This window comes from Ruditapes philippinarum, unplaced genomic scaffold (assembly GCF_026571515.1).
Source record: "Ruditapes philippinarum isolate M1 unplaced genomic scaffold, ASM2657151v2 ctg3240_1_1_1_1, whole genome shotgun sequence".
Taxonomy (NCBI): domain Eukaryota; kingdom Metazoa; phylum Mollusca; class Bivalvia; order Venerida; family Veneridae; genus Ruditapes; species Ruditapes philippinarum.
Genome location: NW_026853538.1, coordinates 58249 through 85278, shown reverse-complemented (window position 1 = coordinate 85278; position 27030 = coordinate 58249). Strand labels below are relative to the sequence as shown.

General features: G+C 33.6%; 1 protein-coding gene across 1 annotated transcript; it reads left to right on the top strand.

The window, feature by feature from the left end:
• The first annotated feature begins 237 nt into the window (after window positions 1–237).
• Window positions 238–25829, top strand: LOC132737154 (uncharacterized). Its single transcript, XM_060724405.1, has 10 exons — window positions 238–378; window positions 2676–2873; window positions 4410–4689; window positions 4979–5122; window positions 6807–6961; window positions 7236–7268; window positions 7571–7803; window positions 11353–11434; window positions 12588–24606; window positions 24774–25829. The coding sequence occupies exons 1-9, from the start codon at window positions 330–332 to the stop codon at window positions 24602–24604; spliced, it is 13191 nt and encodes a 4396-aa protein (XP_060580388.1). The 5' UTR covers window positions 238–329; the 3' UTR covers window positions 24605–24606; window positions 24774–25829.
• The last annotated feature ends 1201 nt before the right edge of the window (window positions 25830–27030 follow it).

Genomic DNA, 27030 nt, shown 5'->3' with positions numbered 1-27030 from the left:
TCAGACATTTTAGTCATTACATATCTTGACATTTACAATATAATGTTTAACTAATGTATGTGGCTGCATACAATCCTGGAAATAAAGCTTAAATAAAGAGAAAAACAATTGGCTGATTAAACGTGGTATATGTTTGGATAAAGGATTAAGGTGTCTTAACAAAATCACGTCCAGTAACATCTGTTATCAAGCAGAAACTCAATTAACATATTCTTCAGTATATAAACTGGGATCATTATAGGCTTCTTGAGACTCCAAAATTGGAATATTGTCACTAGCTCAGTCTCGGAGTCCGATTTCATAGTCGGCCACAGCGGGATATTTACAAAATGTTTTTCCGCGTGTTTTCGGCCCTTACATGTTTGGCACTGGCTTCCGGTATGTTATTAGATATCTATTTTTCATTTTTTAACAACAAAAAAATATATAGTTTCCATTGAGACGGATTACAAAAAGTCAGTGTTTTAAACTGTTTTATATAATCGGTAAAAAGAATCAAGAAATGATATATAAAGCAGTAAGTGGATATCTATTATAAATTAATAAATGTTGAAATTAAAGCAAAACAGAATATTATTTTTAATGTATTTATTTAAATTATCTTAATTATTTTGCTTTCATTTTTCTAGAAACAAATTAATATGACTAGGAATTTATTTCATTGAAAATTATAGGAACAAGAAGTCAAACATGTTTGTATGTTGAAAGTTAGAAACGACATGCATTTTAAATCGTGATTTACAACATATATCCATAGTTATATTAATTTTTATAAGAACCTAAAATATTTTTTACAAGTAAAAATGTAGTTACGTTTACCGCTTAAATCATTTACGTAACCAAAGACCCTTATTTTTTCCACAGTAGTTATCTATAAGCTGTCAAAATATGTAGAAATTGTTCATAGTCCGTTAGTATCCTAAAGAATATTGCTCATAAATAGCATTTTTTGTCCGATTATGCATAATGCAATGTAAGTTTCAACCTTATTTGTTTATATTTATATAATAAAGATGAATTATTCTTAACTCTAAGACTGACATAATATCTGAATGATACTGCAAGAACCCTGTTTTTTCCTAATAGTATCATTACTTCATTTTTTAATTTAATTTATTTCATTTTTTTCCTTATGTTTTGTAAAACAAAACAATTTAATTAAAACTTGCCTTTTAAATATTTCATGTAATAGATTACACCTAGGATTACTTTTTTTGTATTACATCGCACTATCTGTTGTTAATTAACAAGGAGATTCAGAATACTTTATGAACAAATGTTGTTTTACAAATTTTCTATTGTTTTCCTGTTTTATCTATTTTATTAATAAAGATATATTATTTATTGGTTTTAAAATAAAACCAAGATTAGGACAGCTTCATAGAAACGCAATTATACAAAGTAATTTGTATAATAAATATGATTCTAAATAAATTCCCCAAAAAATCTTGACCTGAGGTACTTTAAGGACATGTAAAAGAAACAAAACTAAAGTACACGAAAATTAAAAACTAAAACTAAACGAGTTTATACTAAAAAACACGCATGTGATTTGTCTAGATAAGTCGCATTAATATTATATATTTTTACATTATTGTTTGTCTCATTTTAAATAATGAAATTATTAATTGAAAACATGCATACGACAATTCATTCGCAGGTGTTCAAGAAATATACTGAATCAGACTGACATAAATGAAACATTATTACAATTATATTATATAAATTTTAAAAATTGTCTACTTTCGCGATTTAAAAAGTAATGCTTTTTAAGATAAAACTTTTAAAAGGCTAAACTTTATCCGAGATAAAAAAATGAATTAAATTAATCAACAATGATTTTCCAAACATACGTTAAAGTACATAGAGAACTTGTAAAAATATTACTACCCCACTAAAGACAGAGATGTTAGATGTTGAAATAGATTTTGAAACAGTATATTGTTTTGTTTAAATTGAAATAGATAAATTTTGCATATAAAAGAAAAATATTTCTGTTTAGCTATGGCACATGGAGATGACTTATTTTATACCTCAACAAGTAGTTCAGTTTAACATTATGTCATTGCAAAAATGTATGGAAGAATTTAATATTCAGCTGCAATTGTAAACAATATACCAATATAGGGAAATATTGTGCCAAAAAGTTGTTTTTAAATTATCGGGAGCCCTACCATGCAAAACATTAAATATTTTTTGGTTTAAGATTAATAAAAGAAAGGTATCAAGTAAATACCGCATACACAGTTTTATTCTGTTTCGCCTTGGCCACCAGTATATAAAGGGGTAGTTTAACTTGCGCAACGGTATACTGCTCCTTGACTAAGTTTAGATTTTCATCTTGATATCCCCAAGTCAATGGACAAGTCAAAAATTGTTGCTTGAAAAAGTCCATCTAAGACATAGATAAGAAAGACCTTTGTATGGAGCAGTATCATTTTCTGGTTTTAAGTCAAAATATATGTCAGATTTGAAAGAAGCACGAAAAAGTAGAAATAATGCACCTTTATCTAACAATTACACTTTTGTAACCACCTTTACTTTCAGCTTTTGGAATTTACATAACTATATGCATAAATATATTAGGGTCAATTGACATTTTTCATTTTCACATTTTAAACCGCAGTGTAGATACATATTTATATGGTATTGTTTGAATTCTTCTTTTCCAAAAGTTGATGCCGGTAGTCTAAATATGTGTACAAATAATACTAGAAGCAATGCGTGTTGTGATGGGAACCTACAAAATTACTGGGGTGAAGGAGAGAAGACCTGCTGTTGTGGTTCAGAAAGTTTTCATCACGACAAAGGGATTTGTTGTAATGGAGAAAAGATTGATAGATTGGGCATATTCAAATCTATTGAGTGTTGTTGTAAGTTAACTTGTTCATTTCTTTTAGTTTCACCTCTTTATGATATACATGATCTATTAGATATTGTATTATATCTATTTTTATCGAGAAAAATATATAAAAGAGTGATAAAAACCAATTTATAATCATAAAAAAGATATTAACAATGATATATTATGAGACATAGTCAGGAGTGAGTGATTGCCGACTGCTATATGTTTTACATTCAATGAATTGTTGACTTGTTTAGAGTTAAATAGTTGATACTTTTGCAAAACTCTGATATTATGGAGCATATTTCAACAATGAGCTTAAGTGTTATTATTTAAGTATTGTTATTATTACTATTATTATTATTATCATTATTATTATTATTATTATTATTATTATTATTATTATTATTATTATTATTTTGGTGGTGTTTTACCTCGCACCAACACCGGATTGGTAATATGCCGACTTTCCAACTTTACTTGTGGGAAAGACCACAGGTGTCCCTCCGTGTATTGTTTCGGGCACGACCGACACCTCAGTAGAACCACCGCCGTGCCTTAAAGAGACACCACTGAGGCGTAAACGCCTAAATACATAACATTAGAATTTCTTACATGATTGAGCTGGGGCACTTTAAATAGAAATATATGCAAAGATAGTTATAAAACTCCCTTCCATTGGTGTTTCCAGCAAAACTAGGGTAACCACAATGTTTCTTCATATGATATAAGCATATTTTCAGTTCTAGGAAGATGACTCGAAAGTGTTTAAAATAAGCGACAGGCTTCCTTCACTACCGATCATTTATTATTGTTATTGATTTCAGTCATTTTTATGTTGAGGATTGCATTGACTAAAGCTGCTACTAGGGGCTTTGAAAGAGGTCCAAAGGCTTGTAAAAGATATAATTTCACAATCTTACATAGATTGACTTGACTCTTAAAACGGAAAAATACGAAAAAATTTAATAATGAAATATACTCATAATTTATTTGAAAAAACAATCAATATTTAGTACGATTCACACTTAATTGTCTCTGATAAAAAGGTGAATTCATGCCCGAATGAGAAACGAGTCTGGCAAGTAATATGATAAGGTTTGCTGTTAATTAAAGCCTCGTAAGGTGAAAGATGGTGTGTCCTTGAGCAAGAAACTTAACACTCTGCTTCCCGTTAAGGATTCGAGCTTGTGTATAAGCTTGTAGTTTCCTACCAAATCGGACTTAAAACAAAGACCTATTTCATCTTGTTTTGTGTACACGGCTACCGAGGGACCTCCCTTTTCTAGGTTTTTAAAAAAATTATAACTATCAATAAAATAATTAGACTTTTGTTTGACCGTGTTTAGATTAGTTTACAAGTAACACTGATCACGCTTGCATTTACATAAAAAATACTTGGTTAATGATTTCACATTTTTAGGAATATTGTCAGCAGTAACTCGTTAATATTTTTCAGAACGCATGCCAAGCTCGACATGCCTAATTCGTGTAATTTTAATTCAAACCACGTGAAGAAAAATGTTAATATAAACTGTAATTTTATTTTTGCTTTCTATTTCAGCATGCGCTTCCCCAAAACTGGATATGGTATTTGTCTTAGACACGTCAGAAAGCGTCGGTCGGGAAAACTTTCCTCTAATTACCGATTTTGTATCAGATCTTGTAATAAGGAAGGAAACGACAATTGGTCCTAATGACGTTCAAGTCGGTGTTTTAATTTACAATCATTTTGTTTTAAAACAATTTGATATGAATGAGTACTCCGACAAACTGTCTCTGCAGAATGCAATCAATGCTATAGAATATAAACCAGGGAGTACAAACACTGGAGAAGCTATACAGTAAGAAATATTCATTTCGTGAGAAAAAAAATGTTCATGATAAAACATGTCTTCTTGCTTATTTCTTTTTGTCACAAATGTCATGTTTTCCCATTCATTTCAATATAACATGAGTGACAACAAAATGAAATAAAAATATAACTTACAAACACTTTTAAGAATTCAGATAGTGTTTATCTTGAAACACTCAAAGTGTGTTGACAAAATGCAAATAAAATCAGACTGAGTTATCCCTATTTGCAATTGTATTTCATTTCAAGACTGAAAAACTATATTTTCTTGTTTGCAGAGTTGCAACTGATGAGATGTTTAAACCAAACAAAGGAGATAGACCTGACATTCCCGATCTTATGTTTGTTATTACAGATGGGAAATCTATCGACAAAGAAGACACTTTATTACAAGCTAAAAATGCAAAGGAAAGAGGGATAAGGTAAACATATCAAACAACATGTTAATACATGTACTTTCCTTCTTGATGTTGTTTAAAATTCTGGCACTGTGCTACGACAGGAGAAATAAAAATCAAAATAAAATCAAGCGATTCATTTAACATAAATTCTACACTAAATCAGCGTGGATAGATTTATTGACAATACTCTTCCTGGTAAAATAAAGATAAACAACACCATGCATATCCAGTAACGCGGACATGTGCAATTAGCGTAAAAGTAACACCGAATCTGTTCAACGCTATTGCCAAAATGAATTACACAGTAAGTAAACACACCAAAATATTTTATTCTAAATCAAATTTAAAGAAATGAATTTACATTATACTTTAACCAGCATTACAATTTTTTTCGGTAATAAGAATACTTTTTTTAGATCATTTGTGAGAAAGACTAACTGATTTATCTTTTGAATGTGACGTTTGTCTTCCGACAAATAATATGTACATTAAACATATTTAAAACAATTTTTTATATTCTGTTTACCTAAGACATTTGTCAAACTACAAGTGTTGTATAACAATAGAAGGAAGTTGGTTAAAATAGGATTTGACTACTTTTAATGAGATAACCGCCGTTGCTGCAGTGCTTCATGTACAAATTAGGCGTTACCTCGTAAAATGGTCTCAATTACGTTTTATCTGCTAAATTAACTGCAGTATGGCACGAGTAGATTGGAAAATGTCTCAGGTACACCGAATTTAAAAATCATAAAGTAACATGTACCTTATTGTATGTAAAGATATCAACGATCAACGAAACCAAAAATCGCCATCAAATCGCTAGTCAGGTCGTCATTTTCACGAAATAAACACTTTCATGGAAATATTTTTGATGATTTTTAAAGTAAAATGTCTCAGCAACCATATGCGCTAACACATTTTTTCCAATTCGATGTACATTAATAAATATTGGTCAATTTACATATCGCGGTGCTCGTTTTAGCCACTAAATCGCACAATTCTGCGTTACGTTTGCACAATTCCAGCGTTATTTGCACATTCCTGCTTTACTGGATATACACGGTGAACAATGCCATTACTTTTTTCTAAAATAAATTGGGATTATCCCATTCATTGCTTAAATTTGATGTTATCATTTTTTTTAATTTATCATACCTCTTAAACATTTATCAATAGATTGATTTTAATAGAATGGTTTACTTGATTGAAATGTTTTTTTAGACAAAAATGAATGCATCCCTTATGAAGCAAGAAGAAACGCTTTACTCCTGATTTTTTCACATCACGTTAGAAATGTCGCAATAGATATTTAATGTGCATATCTTTATATTCTACATTGACCTCAAATTCATCACAACTAACCAGTTAATATCGAGGAATCCCTGTACAAAAATGTAGACGAAAATAGATGGACAGACGTTCATGAAATGTATTAATTAGTACCGGTATTATAAAAAATATGAACCATTCAGTCAAAGAAAGAAAAATGAAGTATAAGTACATTTCTTAACGTACTTGGAACCATATTCTTAATCTTATCAATGTTAAAACAAAACTAAACTAAAACAGAATTTCTCTTGACGTAAATTAGTTCGTGATACGAAATTTTATTGTTATTTTTTTATGTCCTATGTTATACAAGTCAGCATTCTTTTTTTCTTGTTTGGCGATCTTCAAGACTTAGTTTTACTATTTTTGTCAGAGTTATAGCTGTTGCCATTGGTGAGGACAAGGATTTAGATACCGAAGAGCTTATTGGTATAGCTTCAAAACCAGCAAATGAAAATCTCTTCAAAATCGGAGATTTTAAAAGTTTAAAGACGCTTGAATCCAAATTCTTTACAACAATTTGTTTTGGTATGTTGTTAGCTTCATTTTCTTCTAGTTAAGCTAATCTTTTATTGTAAAATATGTGTGTTTTGATTTGTTTTTGCCACCAAATTGAATCACGAATGCGTCTGTAAACAGATACATTTAGTGGCGGTTATAAATTGGCAGATGAAGCAAATAATTCTTAATTCTAATCTTGTTAGTTTCTTTAAAAAATCCTACATATTTTTCCAATAACATATTAATAAATATTATTGATTTTAGCATATACAGAACTAATAAAATTGTTTTCACTTTTCAGACCCACCATTTGGTCCACCAGAAACTGTCGTTGGTAAGACTAATAAAAACTCATTATATTGCGTACGTAAAATAGGAATGAAAATATGTAGCTGAATTAAACAAATTATTCATATTAGTCGTGCAGTTCGTGCATTTCTTAATTGATAAAACAAGTACAAGTGAAGAATTTTGAATGTTGCCCTTATTGAAATATACAAAATAAGTGTAGAAGTTATTATTTTTCACAAAGATTGAATTATATTATCATGAATAAGTAAGAAACTCAAAGGAAAAGACAAAAATATTAATATATTCTTTAAAACGGTTTTTTTATGTTTTTTGCTTTCTAATCAGAGCGTTGTGGGAGCCAGCCCTACGATCCTAAAACACAAATGTGTTGTCAATGGTCGGTTACTCCTAGAATTGCTGGTGAAAGGACTAAATGTTGTGGTACAATGTCCTACGACCCAGAAAAGGAGATTTGCTGCGCTAATGATCATACGTCCCCACTGGTAGGCGGTGCTAAAACAGAATGTTGCGGGTTGGAGGCAATTGATCCAACAAAATCGATATGCTGCGGTCATGACGTAAGTTTTAGAGGAATTAAATATTTTCAGCATCATAAAAGTTCGGATGTTGTTATTTTTTCTGGTCCTTCGGGATCATTGATTCTAATACTTGATTATGTCAGGGTCTTTCAAATAGAGTGGTCTGGAGACCGACCAATTTTACGAAAAATGCTGTCTCGGTTGAGTCACGTGATTGGGTTATCTACCGACCCTGATATGGCATAGAACATCACCATTCAAAAATCAAATTATAAGATAATGTTTTGTTAAATCAATCAAAAATTACTAAAAACTAAATTTGACTACATTATATTATCAGGTTTTACTTTAAAAGTAACAATTTTATAGATTTGCAATGAAATTAGAAATTTTTCGTTCCCGGTGTGAAGATAAAAATCTACTGCTCATATTCGAAAATAGGTCCGAGTTTCATGAGCTTTTTTAAATTTATGCATTGTTCAATGACAAAATAGAAATTGATTTTACAGAGAAAAGATGTTATTAAATCGTATCATGTAAAAGTATTATAATATTTCACGATGCTATTTGCAAATATTTGATGTTTAATTTGGTGCATTTTCAAAATGGCGCCGATTATCGGCAAATATTCTGAACAAACAGTCTATGTTTTTTTTAACAAATATGGCTTTAAAAACACAATTTCCTGAAATATTTATCCTTTTTTCAAAAGTTTAAAGATTTTTAAATAACATCATGTCGTTGAAATTTTCTTTTTGCTCTTGTATTTAATATTCGCCCTTTTCTTGAACACTTACATAATTTGTTTATAGCAAACTATACCGATTTATACTGAGACATGTTTAATTGTAGGGAGAAGGGTTTACATAGCGTGTTTCCAGACCATTCTATTTGAAAGACCCTGATTATGTTAAAGATTGTATATTTCTTGAGTCGGTTGCAGAGGGTGTGAGAAACGTTATTCTTGCAAACAGTTTCAATCCAATCGAGTCTGTGCTATTGTCATTTTATTAGATTTTGTTTACATTGCTAGTAAGGTATCTCAAATTTTCCAGATATTTAAAGACATTTATTGAATAAAAACGACTATGAAATTCCACATCGATGATAGTGTTTTTTTAGATATTCTGTGTTTTTAAAATGTCGCATTGAAGGTTCCATGATAACTGCCGTATGAATAACTTTGTGGAGGTTTCTAAATTCAAAATTACACCATTATCTTGTTTAAATGCGAAATTCTGCTTAAGCCGGTGCTTGAGGGTCTGGACGGTAGCTTACAATTTTATTACCGTCTATGAACAGGCTTAATCAAACCGAGCCTGCAACATTTTCAATTGTGCCTTTTTGGGTGCACTCTAGGGATTCTGTTTTTTATCTGTTTCAATATATTGCTTTCTAATACAAGATAATTTTTCATGTTCAACGTCAAAACAAAACATTTTACAAGGCTCCGAAAGTATTGAGCTTTTATCAGCTAAACAATACAGCAGAGCCATAATAATAACGTGTAAGGTGTCATCAATAATTTTTCCGACAAAAGGGTTAAAAAAACTGATCATTTGTTTGTCAAGAGGATATCAGTTAGTTTGAACATTTTTGTTGGCAATTGAAGTTAGTCCAATGGCTGGAATGAAGAAACATGTTTTCTATAAAAGAAGTAATAAAAGGAGTACTGTATGTTCATTTTTATCCGGTATTAAAAATTTCAAATTATTTTAGTTCTTGTGGGGTACGATTAAATGATGAAACAGACTGACTTTTTCTAGACATTTGTTGTGCATGTAAATTATGCGAAATGTTCAATTGACCCCCTATAAAAATTGTTTTCATTTCCGTGAAACATTGGAACAGCCTCAATACATTAAGGTAGTCAAAGAAGAAGAAAAAGAATAATTGTCAATCTGTCACTGGTATAAGACAATACGCAGTTTTGCACATACTTGAGTATTAAGTTTTTCAGCTGGATTAAGGTATTTTGTTAAAACCATAACGTTTGTTCAGATAATTCTTTTATCTCTAATCCTATTATCAAGGATTAGTACAAAACATTGATGAATACCAACCTATTAAGAAACAGCTGTAGAAAAGATTGGCAGTCACGTGGCTATGACAAATTCGTATTAATCTCTTGACATAACAATTAACCCCTTATTTATCTTAATGTGTATATATCTTACAAAGAAATAATAAATAATGTATTTATAAGAGACCAAGGCTCTAAAAATAGTAAGAATATATTAAATAAAGGATCAAACAACATATTATTACTACCAAGTAAGGTTGTGGCTGATTTTAGGCCATGTCGTATTTTCGATTTTTTTTTTCATAAAAAGAAACTACATATTTGAGTGTCATTTTAATGTGAAAAAGCAAACATGCGAAAACACAACCAATTTGACTTTAAGTGTCGTATTTTCGTTTGATTTTGTTGTTGTATTTTGTAACATTGTGGCATTTTCACGTTTCGGTTGCTTCAGTGCATGCAAACATCATTAGCAACGGGCAGAGCTTACAAATTGTGATAACTTATCATTTTAAATAAAAGTTAATATTAATTAAGTGTCTATATCCTATCTTCGTGTTTTCACATCTTTTTATTCATTTGTTTTATTTATTTATTTATTTGTTCATTTATTTATTTATGCATTTATTTATTTATTGTACTATCAAAAGTTCATGATGTAAAAAAAGCAGAAATTCGACAAGGCATAGTAAATCAGCTGCTATATATAACAAAGGCTTACTAAAATATAAACTGCAATGGCAATTACTATTATATGCTTATAAATAAACATCAAAAATTTTCTGACACATTACATAAAATATATAAAGATGAGCATAGGGTATTTTCACACTCCTAAATAAGAATAAAAAAACTTAATCGTACCACAAGTAACATACAATTTTATTGTAATAATTTCAAAGATGGTAAAATGTACTAAATTTTACTTACTCAACTTTTAAAAGATTTCACGGCATGAATAAAGTTACTATTAACATCAGAATATGACACATAAAAATATCAAGAGCCAATGTTGAAAAATTTATATATTGATATAAATGACCTTTATTGACAGAACCCAATATAACATTTTGCAATTATTGTAGCATATTCAGACATTAGAATAGTGGAAATATAAAACTATTATTAAGATACGTATAAAATAAAATTCAACTCATTTGTCTTTTTTTCAAAACTAGTTAAACGATTGTTTGTCAAAGCTCTAGTAAAAATAATACGAGGTTCGATTTTGCTTTAATTTATTGCAAAGAATTTGTTGTTTTGGGGTTGTTTTATTTTACATATTTTGAACTTAATTCAAAAGACAATTACACATTCATTTGAGTCAATTCAATATTTGATTTTTATGTACATGTGCAGCTATGTTGTTCTTTCTTTTAATTTTTAATGCAGTTCATTTACTTGAATGTATCGTCTTTTAATTTCTAAAACGAAAATGAATACAAGATACTTTTCAGTATATTGAATGCTTATTTCAAGGACAATGGTAAATTAAAACAGAAAGAGGTTGAACTAATGGTATGAAGCAAATAAGGATTCTACGTTTACAATATTTATGTTTTCAGATTCAGCCTCTGGTTGCCGGTAAAGATACACATTGTTGTGCACACGATAGCTATGACCCGATGAAACGCCTTTGCTGCCAAGGTAGTTTTTCATTTTGTTTCTTTGACAAAGAATATATGTGATTCGAGCAAATAGAAATGTATGCACCATTGTAATATTTTACATAAATCAATCATAAGATGTCACATTATTCCGGGAGTAAGTAGGTTACAAGTCAGGCTCATAAAGTCAGCATAATACGTAAATATACGTAAATATATGTTCAATTTTACAATTGTATTTCGATGGTTGTATCGTTATGGCATTAAAGGTCAAGTGTCAAATGGTCAGCCTCATTAATTCTAGGTATAAATTATGTTTGCAGGAAACACGTATGCATATATTACTTCAAAAGTTTCACTGTCCGTGACTCTACGTGGATGAAAATATCTATTGCAGTTTCAAATGTCTGTTATTATTTTTAATGAATGAATATTATTTTTGATGACAGTTTTACATGTGTCTACGTCAATTATATTGCGTTCTTCATCGCAAGTCTATTTTTGTCTTCATCTGCATACGGATATTTGCCGCTTGATGGTTTATATATAAAGTAGAATCTTTTTTTGTCAACGGTTCATAGGTAAAAATACATGTGATAATTTGTCATTCCTCAACGCAGTTAACATATTTTAATCAACTGAAACTTCAAATATCAACACAAACTTACTGTTACATCTCACTGAACCACAATTGTTTGGTTATAACGATAATCACTAGAAACTTAAGATCATCGATATTATTTTGTAAAAATTGTATCGGCCTTATTTATTTAAGATGAGTGAGCCCTTGTAATTGAACAACTAGTTTAAAACAATGCAATATTATAACATAAATGGAACTGAACAGACTTATTATTCTGACAGAACACACTCCTAGAAAATTGTTGATTGCAAAAATTATGTCCCCCGGGTATGTTGTAAACGAAATATATAAATATTTCTTCCGTCATTTTGTACTTATCAAAATCATTTAATACAAATGTTAAAGTACAAATTAATTCATACTTTTTCCTGTAGTTTTTATCTAACCCATGTCTATAGATATAGGTTTAAAGCAGGATTAGACTTTCGATTTCAAAGGTATTAAATTATATTTTAATGTACACTATATTTCTTTTGCTAGAAAGGCTACAAATGACTTTTTACAAGTTGAAAAGAAAATAATTATGATATCCTTTCTTATATTAAATAAGGAATGCTGTTCCCTCCACATATCCATCCAAGTTGTTACCATTGTGACAACAATGGGCACGAAGTAGCGCAGTTTGATCCACAAAAGAACGCTTGTTGCAACGGAAAACTGGTACCAGCTGTTGCAGGAAATCTCACATGCTGTTGCAGAGGTGACCCTTTCGATCCAAAAGACAAAATTTGTTGTGATGATGTTCTTCAGAAAAGGAAAGGCGGAGAGGTATCATCGTGTTGCGGTAACGACAATTTCGACCCGCGTGACCAGATGTGTTGCAACGGCGAGGTTCAACCGATTCTTAACGAGAAGATTACGAGATGCTGTGACAAGAGAAGCTTTGATCCGGATGTTCAAATATGTTGCGATAACAAAATGCTCCTCAGAAAAAAGAATAGCGATGACACATGCTGCTGCGGAAATAATACATACAACACGAATAAAGATGTATGTTGCACAGATATTGTACAACCAAAATACAAAAAAGGAACACAATGCTGTGGTGACAAAAGTTTCGATTCTACGAAGATGTTGTGTTGTGATGGTGTTGTGCAAAAGCTTGGAAAGAAAAGTTCTGTAACAAGATGTTGCGGAAAAAAGAGTTATGATGCTAAAAAGGCAGTGTGTTGTGACGGCAATCCAGTAAAGAAATCAAACAAAAATGATGACGGTTGTTGTGGAAAAGGGACATATGATCCTAAGACACAAATATGCTGCAGTGGAAATAAAGGCAAACTTTACAGTTCTGGTACAAGATGTTGTGGATCCGAGAGCTATGATGCGAGAAAATCAATATGTTGTGGTGGTAAAGTTTTTTCAAATAACATGAGATGCTGTAATGATGATGAATATAACCCTAAAACACATATATGTTGCGACGGATTGTCAGTAAGACAAAAAGACAATGCTAAGGACAATGTTTGTTGTGGATCGTCGACAATGAATTATGACACGCATATTTGCTGCGAAGGTGTGCCATCTGATCGACCGGCTGATCGTGATTATTTATGCTGCGGTCCCAAAGGCTTTGATCCCGACTCTCATATTTGCTGTAATAACCAACTTATTAAACGTGAGAAAAATGGAGATAACTGGTGCTGTGGAGAGAAAAGTATTAATACCAATAACCAGGTATGTTGCCGTGGTAATCCACAACCCATCAAAGAATCAGCAGACAATACATTTTGCTGTAAAGATGCGAGCTTTAACTACAGAACACAAATGTGTTGCTTCGGAGAAGTGGTTAATAAAAGATCACAAAAGGATGACTACTGTTGTGGCAACACAACAGTTGATGCAAAAGATGAAATTTGTTGTGAAGGTATTCCACGAAAAGTGCCTAATGTAAATAGTGGATTTTGTTGCAAAGATAAAGGTGCAGATATGAGGGAATTTATGTGTTGCGATGGCGAAATGGTTCCTAAAAAAGATGCAAATGACGATCTTTGTTGTGGCAAAGTAACGATTAATGCTAACAAAGAAATATGTTGTGAAGGCAACGCTGAAATGATGGTGGGTGATGAATACACAAAATGTTGCGGTCGGAAGAGCTTTGATTCAAGGACAGAATTATGCTGTGATGGACAAAGGATCACCAAAAGGAATCCAGGTGATTCGTGTTGTTGTGGAAACAAAACAATGAATCCAAAGAATGAAATTTGTTGTATGGATATCATTCGAGATGCACCTGCAGGAAATGACATGCGCTGTTGTATGAGTGAAAGTTATGATCAAAATAAGTTTATGTGTTGTGATGGAAGAAATATTGTAAAGAAAGAAACTTCATCAGACAACTGTTGCTGTGGCGATAAAACAATGGATTCTAGTAAAAAGATATGCTGTGACGAGACGCCGCAACCAAAAGAAAACAATGATTATATGTGTTGTGGCAAAGAAAGTTATGATTCAGAAAAAGCTGTTTGTTGCCAAGGAGACACCGTTGTAGTAAAATCTGGCGAAAATGATGATTGTTGTTGTGGAAACACAACAATGAATTCCAAAACACATATTTGTTGTCTCGGAAAGAGAAATGAAATGTTCACTGAGCCTACATCCTGTTGCGGAGATAAAAGTTATGGAATCGTGAATTATTTGTGTTGCGATGACGAAGTGATGGAGAAAAGTAATCGAAAAGATGACTGTTGCTGTGGTAAGAAAACAATGAATACTGCTTCACAAATATGTTGTGAAGGCAATCCTCAAGATATTGAAAACCCAGGATGGACGTGTTGCGGAAAAAGAAGCTACAATCCCAAAACACACATTTGCTGCAATAACAACATTATAAAGAAGAATAATCAAGGTGACAACTGGTGTTGCGGAAATGAACCTTTTGATTCTAATAATGAAGTCTGTTGTAATATGGTTGTTCAGCCAGCATTTGGAACTCCAGAAGAAACTAGATGCTGTGGGAAAAAAAGCTATGACTTTACTACAAAGCTGTGTTGTGATAATATCTTATTCGATAAAGAAGACACATCCGACAACTGGTGTTGTGGAAATGTGACATACAACACACGTAAGCAAGTTTGTTGTCAAGGTAAGTACAAGCAGCCAATGTACGGACAGAACACTCAGTGTTGTGGAGACACAAGCTATGATGAAACAAAACAAATTTGTTGCATGCGAAAGATATTTGAGAAGAAGAACGGAAATGATGACTGTTGCTGTGGAGATACGGCAATGAATACTGAAACAGAAATGTGCTGCATGAATTCTAGACAGCCTAAAGTGGACGGACAATACACGGACTGTTGTGGTAACAAGACCTATAGTCTAAGGAATCAATTGTGTTGCGAGGATCAAATGATTAGACGCAAAGAAAGTGAAGGAGACGACTGTTGTTGCAGAGATACAACTATGGATTCAAAACAGAAAATATGTTGTACAGAAGGTCCACAGCCCTTAGTAGGTGGGCCCAAAAATACGGATTGTTGTTTGAGTATCTCCTATGACATGACAACTCAAGTGTGTTGCGAAGGTGTTATTGTTGACAAAAAGAGGGAAAGTGACAATTGGTGTTGTAATGGTGAATCTATAAACACTGATGAGGAAATTTGTTGTAATGGTAGTCCTGAACCTGCTGTTGCAGGTCGCAATACAAGATGTTGCAAAACAAAAAGTTACGATCCAGATGAATTCATTTGCTGCAATGGTACCACTCTTTACAAGAAAAATACACCTGATGATAATATATGTTGCGGAGAAAATTCAATGAACACGTTAACCGAGATCTGCTGTATGGACAAGCCAGGGAAAAGGGACGGGGGTGACTATGCCAAGTGCTGTCACGATGAAAGCTATGATTCAAGCAAATTCATGTGTTGTGATAAACCTAATGGAAAGTGGGTAGTTGTTAAAAAGAGAAGTCCAAAAGACGATTCATGCTGTGGTAACACTACCATTGACACAGATCGTGAACTTTGTTGTGATGGAAATCCTGAAACAGGCGGGAAAGAGGTTCAATGTTGCCATGGTGTAGGTTACAACAGTAAAAACTATATTTGTTGTGATGATGAAATTGTAGAAAAAACGTCTAATAACGATGATTGTTGTTGTGGGAAGGTTGCTATGAATGGTAAAAATGACATATGTTGTATGGGAAATAAACAGCAACGTGTTGGAGGAAAAGATACAATGTGTTGTTTAGATATTGCCTACGATCCAGTCACACAGATATGTTGTGATGGAAAACAGGTTATTGAGAAAAACAATGAAGATGATAACTGTTGCTGCGGAGGTCAGTCAATGAATGCACGTACAGATATATGCTGCTTAAATACACCACAACCTGCACCCGACAAAGATGTATATAAGTGTTGTAAAGACAAAAGTTATAACACTAATACACATGTATGCTGTGATGGGAGAGCAAGAAAAAAGACAGATAATAACGACGATTGGTGTTGTGGTGATGAAACATTTAATACAAGGGATCACGTGTGCTGCCAAGGACAGTACAGACAACCAAAACGGACACAAGATGCAGAGGATACAAAATGTTGTAGGAAAGAAAGTTATAATCCCGTTAGTCAGCTTTGTTGCAAAGGGGAAGTTGTTGACAAAAATAACAACGAAGACAGCAGATGTTGTGGCGAAAGCACTATGGCTAGTAACGATATATGTTGCAATGGTGTTCCACAACGTGGTGGTAGGGCTTATACCTGCTGTGGGACTGAAAGTTATAACACAAAATCTCATATCTGTTGTGGAGGAGTAGTAAGAAAGAAAAAAGACTCTAAAGACGACGGATGTTGTGGAGATGATTCAACTATAGATAGCACTATGGAATTATGTTGTAAAGGTGTTCCTCAACAAGTTAATATTGAGACTGGTGATTGTTGTGGACGGTTTGGCTATGATAAGACAAAATCAATTTGTTGTTATGATACTCAAGTACTCGATAAAGATGATGAAGACGATGATGTTTGCTGTGGGAATAATACATTTAACCAGAAAAAACATGTATGCTGCAATGATGTAAGGCAAGGCAAAGTAGCTGGTGATGATACAATGTGTTGTTTAACGAAAAGTTATGATCCGTCTAAACATATATGTTGTGATGGAAGAAAACTTTTAGAAAAGAAAGATCCAGCTGATGATTGGTGTTGTGGCCAAAATACATACAATAGTAATTCGCAAGTATGTTGTAATGAAGTTCCAAATGAAAAATATGGGGACAATACGTTTTGCTGCAGAGATGTCAGTTTCAACCAAAATACGCAAGTATGTTGTAACGGTGAAATTGTGAATAAAAAGGCAAATCAAGATGACGGGTGTTGTGGAAACACAACTCTCGATGCTCAAAATGAAATTTGTTGCGATGGTTACCCACAACCTGGAAATGTGATACAATATGCTTGTTGTGGGCAAAACAGCTATAACAAAGATACATCTCTTTGCTGTGAATTTGATCAGATCGTAACAAAAAGACATGAAAATGATGACTGTTGTTGTGGCAATGCTGGTATGAATCGAAATGAAGAAATATGCTGTTCAGGGAAGGCTGTTGAAAGAACAGCAGGTGAATTAACACGATGTTGTGACAAAAAGCCATATGATCAGAGAAAAGAAATGTGTTGCGATGGAGTAGTTATTAAGAAAAATGACGACAATGATAACTTGTGTTGTGGTACAACTACGTTTAATGCAAATACTCAGGTTTGTTGTCATCATAATCCACAACCAAAGGTTGGTGGAAAAGTAACTCAGTGTTGCGATATTCACAGTTTTGATCCAGAGAAAGCTTTATGTTGTGACAATGGTGTTGTTGAGAAAAATGACACGGACGATTCATGCTGTTGTGGAAAAACAAAAACATTTGACCCTAAAACCGAAGTCTGCTGTGGTGGTGTCCAGCCAAGGCGCCGAAAAGGAGAAAACACCCAATGTTGTGGAACTGAAAGTTATGATGCTGACAGTTACATATGTTGTAACGAGGAGATCATCAAAAAGGAAAAAGAAAGAGATGATGCATGTTGCGATAAAATCTCATTTGATGCTTCGAAAGAGATTTGCTGTAAAGGTCAGGTTCAGAAACGGAGCGGAGGGATTTTCACTGATTGCTGTGGAAGTAACAGTTATAATATTATCGATGAAATGTGCTGTGATGGAGAAGTTACCCGTAAAAGCAAAACTGACGATGACACTTGCTGTGGAAATATAACTATGGATGCTCAGACACAACTATGTTGTGAAGGAAATGCTCAACCTAAATATGGTAGATCAGGTAAATGCTGTGGAAATAAGAGCTACAACACTAAATCATCCATGTGCTGTAATGGAAATATCATTGATAAAAACAACGCAGACGACAATGGATGTTGCGGCGACACAACTTTCAACTATGCTACCGAAGTATGCTGTTTAGGCATTCCAAATTCTTTATTAGGACCTTTGACACTTTGCTGCCTCGATAAAAGTTATGACTCTGAATTGGCTGTGTGTTGTGACGGCATTGATATTGTCCAAAAGGATGACAAGTCTGATAATTGGTGTTGTGGTGGAAAAACGATGAATACACGCAAAGACATATGTTGTGAAGATGTAAAACAACCAAGACGAGGAAGAAATACACAGTGCTGTCATAAAGTTAGCTACAATCCAGTTGAGTTTTTGTGCTGTGGAAAGGATATTGTACCAAAGCACAATGAAGACGCCGATGTTTGTTGTGGTAACACCACTGTAGACGTGAGTCATGAAGTTTGTTGCGATGGAGTACCGAATGAACGTGTTGATCAGGAATATACTTCATGTTGTGGTAGTAAAAGTTATTCTATGAGAAACCAGCTGTGTTGTACAGACGGAAAGATGGTGAGAGACAAGAATAAACCTGGTGACAAAGAATGTTGTGGCACAAAAGAAACATTTAACCCAAACAAAGAAATATGCTGTGATGGTCAAGTATTTGATGTGGCTGGCATTGAAAATGCTGGATGTTGTAAAGGAAAAGGTTATAACATGGATACACATATGTGCTGTGTGGATATGGTGGTAGAGATGCAAAAAGAAGGGGATGACTGGTGCTGTGGAAATACACCTTACAACACAAAAACAGAAATATGCTGTAATGGAAAGATTGATGAAAGAGAAGGCGGTGATAGAGCACGGTGTTGCTTAGGTAAAAGTTTTGACTCTCAGTCGCACTTATGTTGCAATGATAAAATAACAGAAAAGAAAAGTATTTCCGACAATATGTGTTGCAATGTCACAACATATGATACTCAAACTGAAGTATGTTGTCTTGGAACTACCCCTCAGCCAAAAAAGGGTGGGAAACAAACGCAGTGCTGTTTAGATGAAAGTTTCAATCCTAACACTCAGTTGTGTTGTAACAAGAAAGTTGTAGAGAAAACAAATAACTTTGACGACTGTTGCTGTGGGGGAGCGTCAATGAATTCTAAATCTGATATATGTTGTCTTGGAAATAAGCAAGACAGGATTGGTGACGAATACACATCTTGTTGTGAAGATGTCAGTTATAACTCAAGGTCTCATATATGTTGTGAAGGTAAGGTAAGAGAGAAAAACAACAATAATGATGACACATGTTGTGGTGATACAGCCACTGTTGATTCTAGACAGGATATTTGCTGCGATGGTGTAGCACAAAAACGTGTAGGTGGCGAATACACAGATTGCTGTGAGAAAAAATCATTTGACACAAGGGTCGATATGTGCTGTGATAAAAAGACTACTGAAAAGAGGGACGAAGGCGATCACTGTTGCTGTGGGAATACGACGATTAACTTAAACAAAGAAATATGTTGTCACGGGATACCTAGAGATGCCAAAGGAGGGAAATTTGCCAGATGTTGTTCAGATAAAAGTTATGATTCAAAGTCGGAAATATGTTGCGATGCGCGTGATGTTCGTACTAAAGTCCACCCAAGTGACAATTGGTGTTGCGGTGATTCAACTTTCAACACAAAGTCCGAAATCTGTTGTAACGACGTAACAAGAGATAGGGTTGGTGGAAAAGCGACAAAGTGTTGTGGAACAGAAAGTTATAACTCTAATACCCATGCATGTTGTGAAAATGAAGTTGTCGAAAAACGAAACAGCAATGACGATATCTGCTGTGGGAAAAAAACTTTAAACATACGTAACGAAGTTTGTTGCGACGGAAATACTCAGCCTAAATATAATGGTCCAACGACATGTTGTAGAAATGAGAGCTTCAATGTAAAAACACATCTTTGCTGTTTTGGAACTGTAGTCGAAAAGATGCATAACAATGATGATGGCTGTTGTGGAAGTAGTACATTTGATGGAAAAACCGAAGTTTGTTGCATGGGTGTACCACAACCAATAAAAGCTAAAGATCGAACGCGTTGTTGCAAAAAAACTAGCTATGATTTAGAAAATTACATGTGTTGTGAAGATACTGTTGTCAAAAAGAAAAACAGTAAAGACGACTGGTGTTGTGGTAAGATACCGTATAACACTCGAACAGAGTACTGCTGTCACGGTTCAGTTGTTCAGCCATACTATGGAGACAATACTCATTGTTGCGGAGATGTGTCATACGATGCTGATTCTAAATTGTGTTGCGATAGCGGTTTATTCAATAAAACAAAAGAATCTGATGATTGGTGTTGTGGTGATCAGCCATATAATACAAAAGATGAAATATGTTGCCAAGGTTTGTATCCAAGAGAGGCTGTAGCAGGTGCTGCTACAAGGTGCTGTGGTCGCGAAAGTTACAATCCTCGTACTGAAATGTGCTGTGAGGATGGAGTAGTGAAAAAAGATTCATCTGACGACGACGGATGTTGCGGGAAAAGTACCATGAATGTTCTAACCGATATTTGCTGTAATGGACGTAAATATTCTCGAAGTGGATCATCCACGGATTGCTGTGGAAATGTGGCTTTTGATACCAAAAATGAAGTTTGTTGTGGAGATGAACGTGGGGTTTTACAAAAATCTAAATCTAAAGACGATTGTTGTTGTGGCAATGATACGTACGATGAGGCAAATGAAATATGTTGTGATGAACAAGTGATGAGTAAATATGGAGAATCAACGAATTGTTGTGGAAAGAAAAGTTATAATATGGAAAGTCATTTGTGTTGTGGAAAAGATGTTGTAAAGAAAGAATCGCCAAACGATAACTGTTGCTGTGGTAATAGTAGTATGCAGTCGGATATCCATCAATGTTGTGATAGTGTTCCTGGTGTTGGGGACAAATGTTGTGGAAATAAGGCATATGATTCATCTGATAAAGTTTGTTGTGATACCGGAGACCTCAGGAAGAAATCGAAACCGAATGATAATCATTGTTGTGGAGACGTTAATACTTACAATACTAAAACAGAAATGTGTTGTTTGGGAACTCCAGTTGCGATGACAAGTGAATATTATATGTGTTGTGGGAATGAAGGATATGACGACAGGGATTTTGTTTGCTGCAATGGTAAAGTAATCAAGAAAAACAAGCGATCAGATGACTCATGTTGTGGTTCTGAACCAATTTCTTCTACTGATCAAATTTGTTGCCTTAAAAATCCACAACCAGGTGGGCGATTTGCTACGTGTTGCGGAAGTAACAGTTATAATACCAAAAATGAACTTTGTTGCAATGGAGAAGTAGTGAAAAAAGAAGATAGTAATGATGATTATTGTTGCGGCAATTCTACTTTTAACATCAGAAATCAAATATGTTGTGACGTGACTGTCCAAGAAAGAACGACTAAAAATGATAAATGCTGCGGACGAAGAAGTTACAATCCTGCAACGCATATGTGCTGTGATAATGAAATCGTCAAAATGTCCGACACCGGTGATAATTGTTGCTGTGGTGATAAAACAATTAATACAGCTAAAGAAATTTGTTGTAATGGTATGTTTCCGCAACCACTTTTATCTGATACATTGACTAAATGTTGCTGGGATAAGAGTTATGATTCTGAAACTGAGTTATGCTGTGATGAGTTTGGTGTTGTAGCTAAGAGCAAACCACAGGACAATTGGTGTTGTGCTGGGTCACCGTTTTATACAGAAGAACAATTGTGTTGCCAAGGTAAATTTGTGCAAGAAGGTGGAAGTAAAACTCAATGCTGTGGTGCCAAGAGTTTCAATCCAAGAACTACTGTTTGTTGCGACAAAGATTTGTATCCGAAACGACGTGGCAAGGACGATGGATGTTGTGGAAATTCAACAATTGACGCTGAAACAGAAATATGTTGTGAGGGTACACCTCAAAATTTAGCTGGTGGAGAGAGGTATACGTCCTGCTGCTTTGATAAGAGTTTTGATACCAAATCAGAACTCTGTTGTGAAAATACCGTCCTTAGAAAGCGATCTGAAAATGACGACGGTTGCTGTGGAAAAACAACATTTGATACTAAAAAGGAAATTTGCTGTAATGGAAATCCAAAGCGAAGAGATCAAAATGCAGATATGGAATGTTGTGGTGACGAGGCATATAATACAAACGATGAGCTATGCTGTGATAACTCAGTAAGAACAAAGAACAAACAATCTGATAATTGTTGCTGTGGAAATGAGACAATGAATACTTTAGAAGAAATATGTTGCAATGGTATTTCACAACGAATGAAAGGCGACCTAACTCTTTGTTGTGGTACTAAAAGTTATAATCCAAAGGATCATGTATGCTGTGATGGCGAATTTATGTTAGGAAAATCAGATGAAAATGACAATTGTTGCTGTAATGAATTTACTTATAACACCAATACACATATGTGTTGTAGCGGAGAAGTACAACAAAAGACCGGCGGGAAGTTTGCGGCATGTTGTCGAAAAAAGAGTTACAACACAAAAACAGAAATGTGTTGCAGGGGCGACGTGCGAGAAAAGATGGAAGATGGTGATGACTGCTGTTGTGGAAGAACTACATATAACACTCGTAATCAGGTTTGTTGTGATGGCCTCCCAAGAGATGTTCAAGGCAGTATTGAGTTTGGTTCGTGCTGTGGGGACCAGGGCATGAATATCAAGACACAATTATGCTGCAACGGAAAAGTAACAGATAAAGTTCATAACAATGACGATTGTTGCTGTGGAAATACAACGTTTGATGAAAGAACTGAAGTATGTTGCGATGGAGTTACTAATGAGCGTCTTGCTGGGGATAAAACGCGATGTTGTTATGATGTGAGCTATGATCCAGATAATCAAATGTGCTGTGGTAAGACCGTAAGCAAAAAATCTAAGAATGGTGATAATTGGTGTTGCGGAGACGAATCTTACAACACAAATAATGAACTTTGTTGCAATGGAGTTCCTCAGTCAAAATCTAATGGAAGAACTAGATGTTGCGGTGAAATAAGTTACAACCCTGATAATGAAATATGTTGCGATTCGCATTTGTTACATCCTAAGAGCAATGGAAATGATAACGCGTGTTGTGGAGAGAAGTCATATAACACAAGAACGCAGTTGTGTTGCGAAGGCAATCCTCAAGATAAATATGGAGATGACACGGGTTGTTGTAAGAAAACTAGTTATGATACGACGTCGCAGATATGTTGTGATGGTGTTGTGGTAAATAAGTCAAAGACTAACGACCACCAATGTTGCGGTGAACAGTCTTTTAATCCAGACACAGATCTGTGTTGTTTAAACAAAGTGGTGCGAAAGCCAAGCGGTGATGCAGAATGCTGCGGCAAGGATGCCTATGATACCGTAACACAATTATGTTGTGAAAAAGGAAATATCGTCACAAAACTTCATGAACATGATCTAAGTTGTTGTGGAAATGAGACCTATAACGCTGATATAGAAATATGTTGTGGTGGAAACTCAAATAAAATATCAAGCAATAATCCCAAAGATACTCGCTGTTGTGGCAGAAAGGGTTACGACATTAATGAAAGAATTTGTTGTAATGGTAAATTGTTTGACATGGATGGAAATTTCGAAGATACTAGTTGTTGTGGTGACGTTCCGTACAATAGTAGAAATGAAGTCTGTTGTAAAGGTGAGGTAAGACAAAAAACAAACAATAAGGACACGCTTTGTTGCGGGGGCGACACGTTTAATCCTGATACACACGTTTGCTGTTTAAATAAAAACAAAGAGGTCGTTCAGCCAAAGAAAGGCAAAAAGATAACACGATGTTGCGACGGGGTGAGTTATGATGGAGACACAGAAATGTGTTGCGACGGAGTTGTTCAACATAAATGGGTGGGCGCCAAAACACGATGTTGTGGTCAAAGAAGTTATAATCCAGACAGGGGACTTTGTTGTAATGGACAAATGATAGAGAAGACAACACAATTTGATGATTGCTGCTGTTGTAATAGAACAATGGATAGTAGCCGGCAAATCTGTTGTGAATGTAATGTCTTAAAGAACATTGGTAGCTACCATACGGAATGTTGTGGTGGTGCATGCTTTGACCCATGGTTACATTTATGCTGTGGGGGCCAGGTTAGGCCTAAGAAGTATGGCAAAGATTCGTACTGTTGTGGCAAACAAGTTTACTCTCCAAAGAATGGCGTTTGCTGTGGGAAATATGTGATGTGGAAAGTGCCCGTTGACCAGCCATGGAAATAAAAGTTAGTCATAATTCTTGCTATCAATTTTCTTTGGGGGGGGGTCTTATTACATACTTATCTATTTTTAATTACAGTAGTTTTACGCATTCTTAATTGTAAGTGTACATATGATTTTTAGAGAAATTTGTTTCTTAATATGACATCTATGATTTTTTTTTGTATTTCAGATCATTTATGGACATTGGCGATACAGACCGAGACTATGAATACATAATGTAGGATCGTGTACTTGATGTCTGTTAAGTCACCAACGAAACCATAGAAAAAACATTATATCTATTGTTACGTTAACATAAACTTGACAATTATAGGTGTTAAGAATCGTCCTTTTTAGAAATATCTTTTTGAGCTTGTAATTTTTAATAGTGCAACGATGGCTTTCTTAGGCTTTATACAATTAACATAAGAATGTTATTTTTCCATTATTGGGAACGAATAAATATTTGCATGTAAATGTTCGTGTAATTCTAAAATGGTATTTCAACAATTATTAACGTAATGATTGATATATTGCATTCATTGCCGGACAAGAATGCTTTTAAATCCCTTTAAATGTTAAAATATAAATAGTTTGTGTATATATATATACAAGTAGTTCAAAACATATAGGAATGATTGAGTCTCACACTTGTTACTGTCATTATTTTGGATAAGGAAATATATTGGCACAAAGGTTAATGCAATAAGTTTTCTGTTGGTATTATTCCTTGGTATTTGCTATTTTATCATCAACTGCTTATATTTCATGAAAAAGATATACCATTAAATAATACTTCACATGCATATGGTTACTTGAAACATAAACGGCATGTAAAAAAAAATATTTTTGTCTCTAGTATATTATCTATGATTTATTTTAGTTTTTCATACTTTTTCATTCATGCCATTTGTTGTTTGTGTATCTTTAAATAAAAATATCATTCGAATGTTCAGATATTACTAAATCGTTGGAGTGAAATATGCATATTCAATGTATGTAAGCTGAATTTCATAAAACTGTTTTTCTTTTTGTCTCTACATTATGTTGTACATGCTCTTAAAGTTATATTATATAAGCCATTTTTCCATTGTTTTATCTTCGTATCAAGATACTTAGCGCTTTTCATCGTACATGATATAGTTTTTAGTAGTTTCATTCTATATCAAAATGTTTTTCCTCTGTCTATATATTACAAACAATGGTGATGGAAAATAGAAAATTAAACCTAATAGAACAATTTGGATGTTCATCTTATCATTATTTTTTTTATTCCTGACGAAGACGGAGAGATATAGACTTGGTCCTGTCCGTCTTGACCTTTGTCCTTCCACATGTCTGTGCGGCGTCCGTCCTTCACAAATTGAACGGAGCATAAAACTTAAACTATTTCAACTGCATATATGGTTACATCTCATTTTGGAGTTATTATCCATTGATATTTTTCATACCAAATTTTCACCAAGACATAACCCAAGAAGAAACAGAAAATTTAATATAAAACTTCATAAAAGAATATATTTGTTTGGAAGAAGTTCAATGCATAAGAACTATAACACTAAATAGTGTATTTTTCAGTATTAAAATTGCACTTTGTATATTTTTATACTTTACTTTTGTTCCGTACATAATTAGAAATTATCTATTAAATGTATCGATTTAAAACTTCACAGATGGAAAGATGGAAAAAACAATAATTGTCTGTTACATAATTTTATTTTATATTAGGAGAAGCACATTTTGAGAACCATAACTCTCTTATATAAATCTAATTAAGTTTTGGAGTTGTTGCCCTTTGTAATTTTTCACATTTAATTTTTCTCAGGAGCAAATCTGAAGAAGTATAGAAATATCAACTTGAAACTTAAAAGATAGATAGATTTATCTCAATATCAAAAATACATTTTCCTGTACCATTATTCTTTTAGCATAATGTTGTAGTTACTGCCCTGTATTTTTGTCTAGAGCATACTTTGAGTCTATATGATAGACTCTATGACATGTCGGCACCTCGACTCCTAGACACCTCTACCACCTAAGACATTTGAATGTCTAAGACACTTAGACCCCTTAAATTGACCGGACATTTCGAGCCATTATTCTATATTGTTTATGAAATCGTAACTTTAGAAAGAAAGTGGTGTTGACTGATGTAATATATACTTTGAATTACAAGTATCACGCCATTATTTGTTACCCTACATCGTATACTTAATTGGTCACGTCCTGTATTATCCTGTACCTAATCACGTACCTGTACCTAATATGTACATGTTGTTATGCATTTACTTGCTCACGTCCTTTGTGATGATATAAAATAAATAACAAGCAGAAACATGAAATAAATAAGAAATAGAAACATATACATTACATATAAACAGAAAATATATCTACGCACACACGTGATGTATAATGTAAGTAAGTAAAAAAATTGTTGATTACAGTGA

Excerpts from the sequence above, each read along its gene's own strand:
- LOC132737154 (XM_060724405.1), top strand. The coding sequence starts at position 330 with ATGTTTTTCCGCGTGTTTTCGGCCCTTACATGTTTGGCACTGGCTTCC. Across the intron at positions 2,874-4,409 it reads CAAATCTATTGAGTGTTGTT|CATGCGCTTCCCCAAAACTG; the intron begins GTAAGTTAACTT and ends TTTCTATTTCAG. Across the intron at positions 7,804-11,352 it reads CGATATGCTGCGGTCATGAC|ATTCAGCCTCTGGTTGCCGG; the intron begins GTAAGTTTTAGA and ends TTATGTTTTCAG.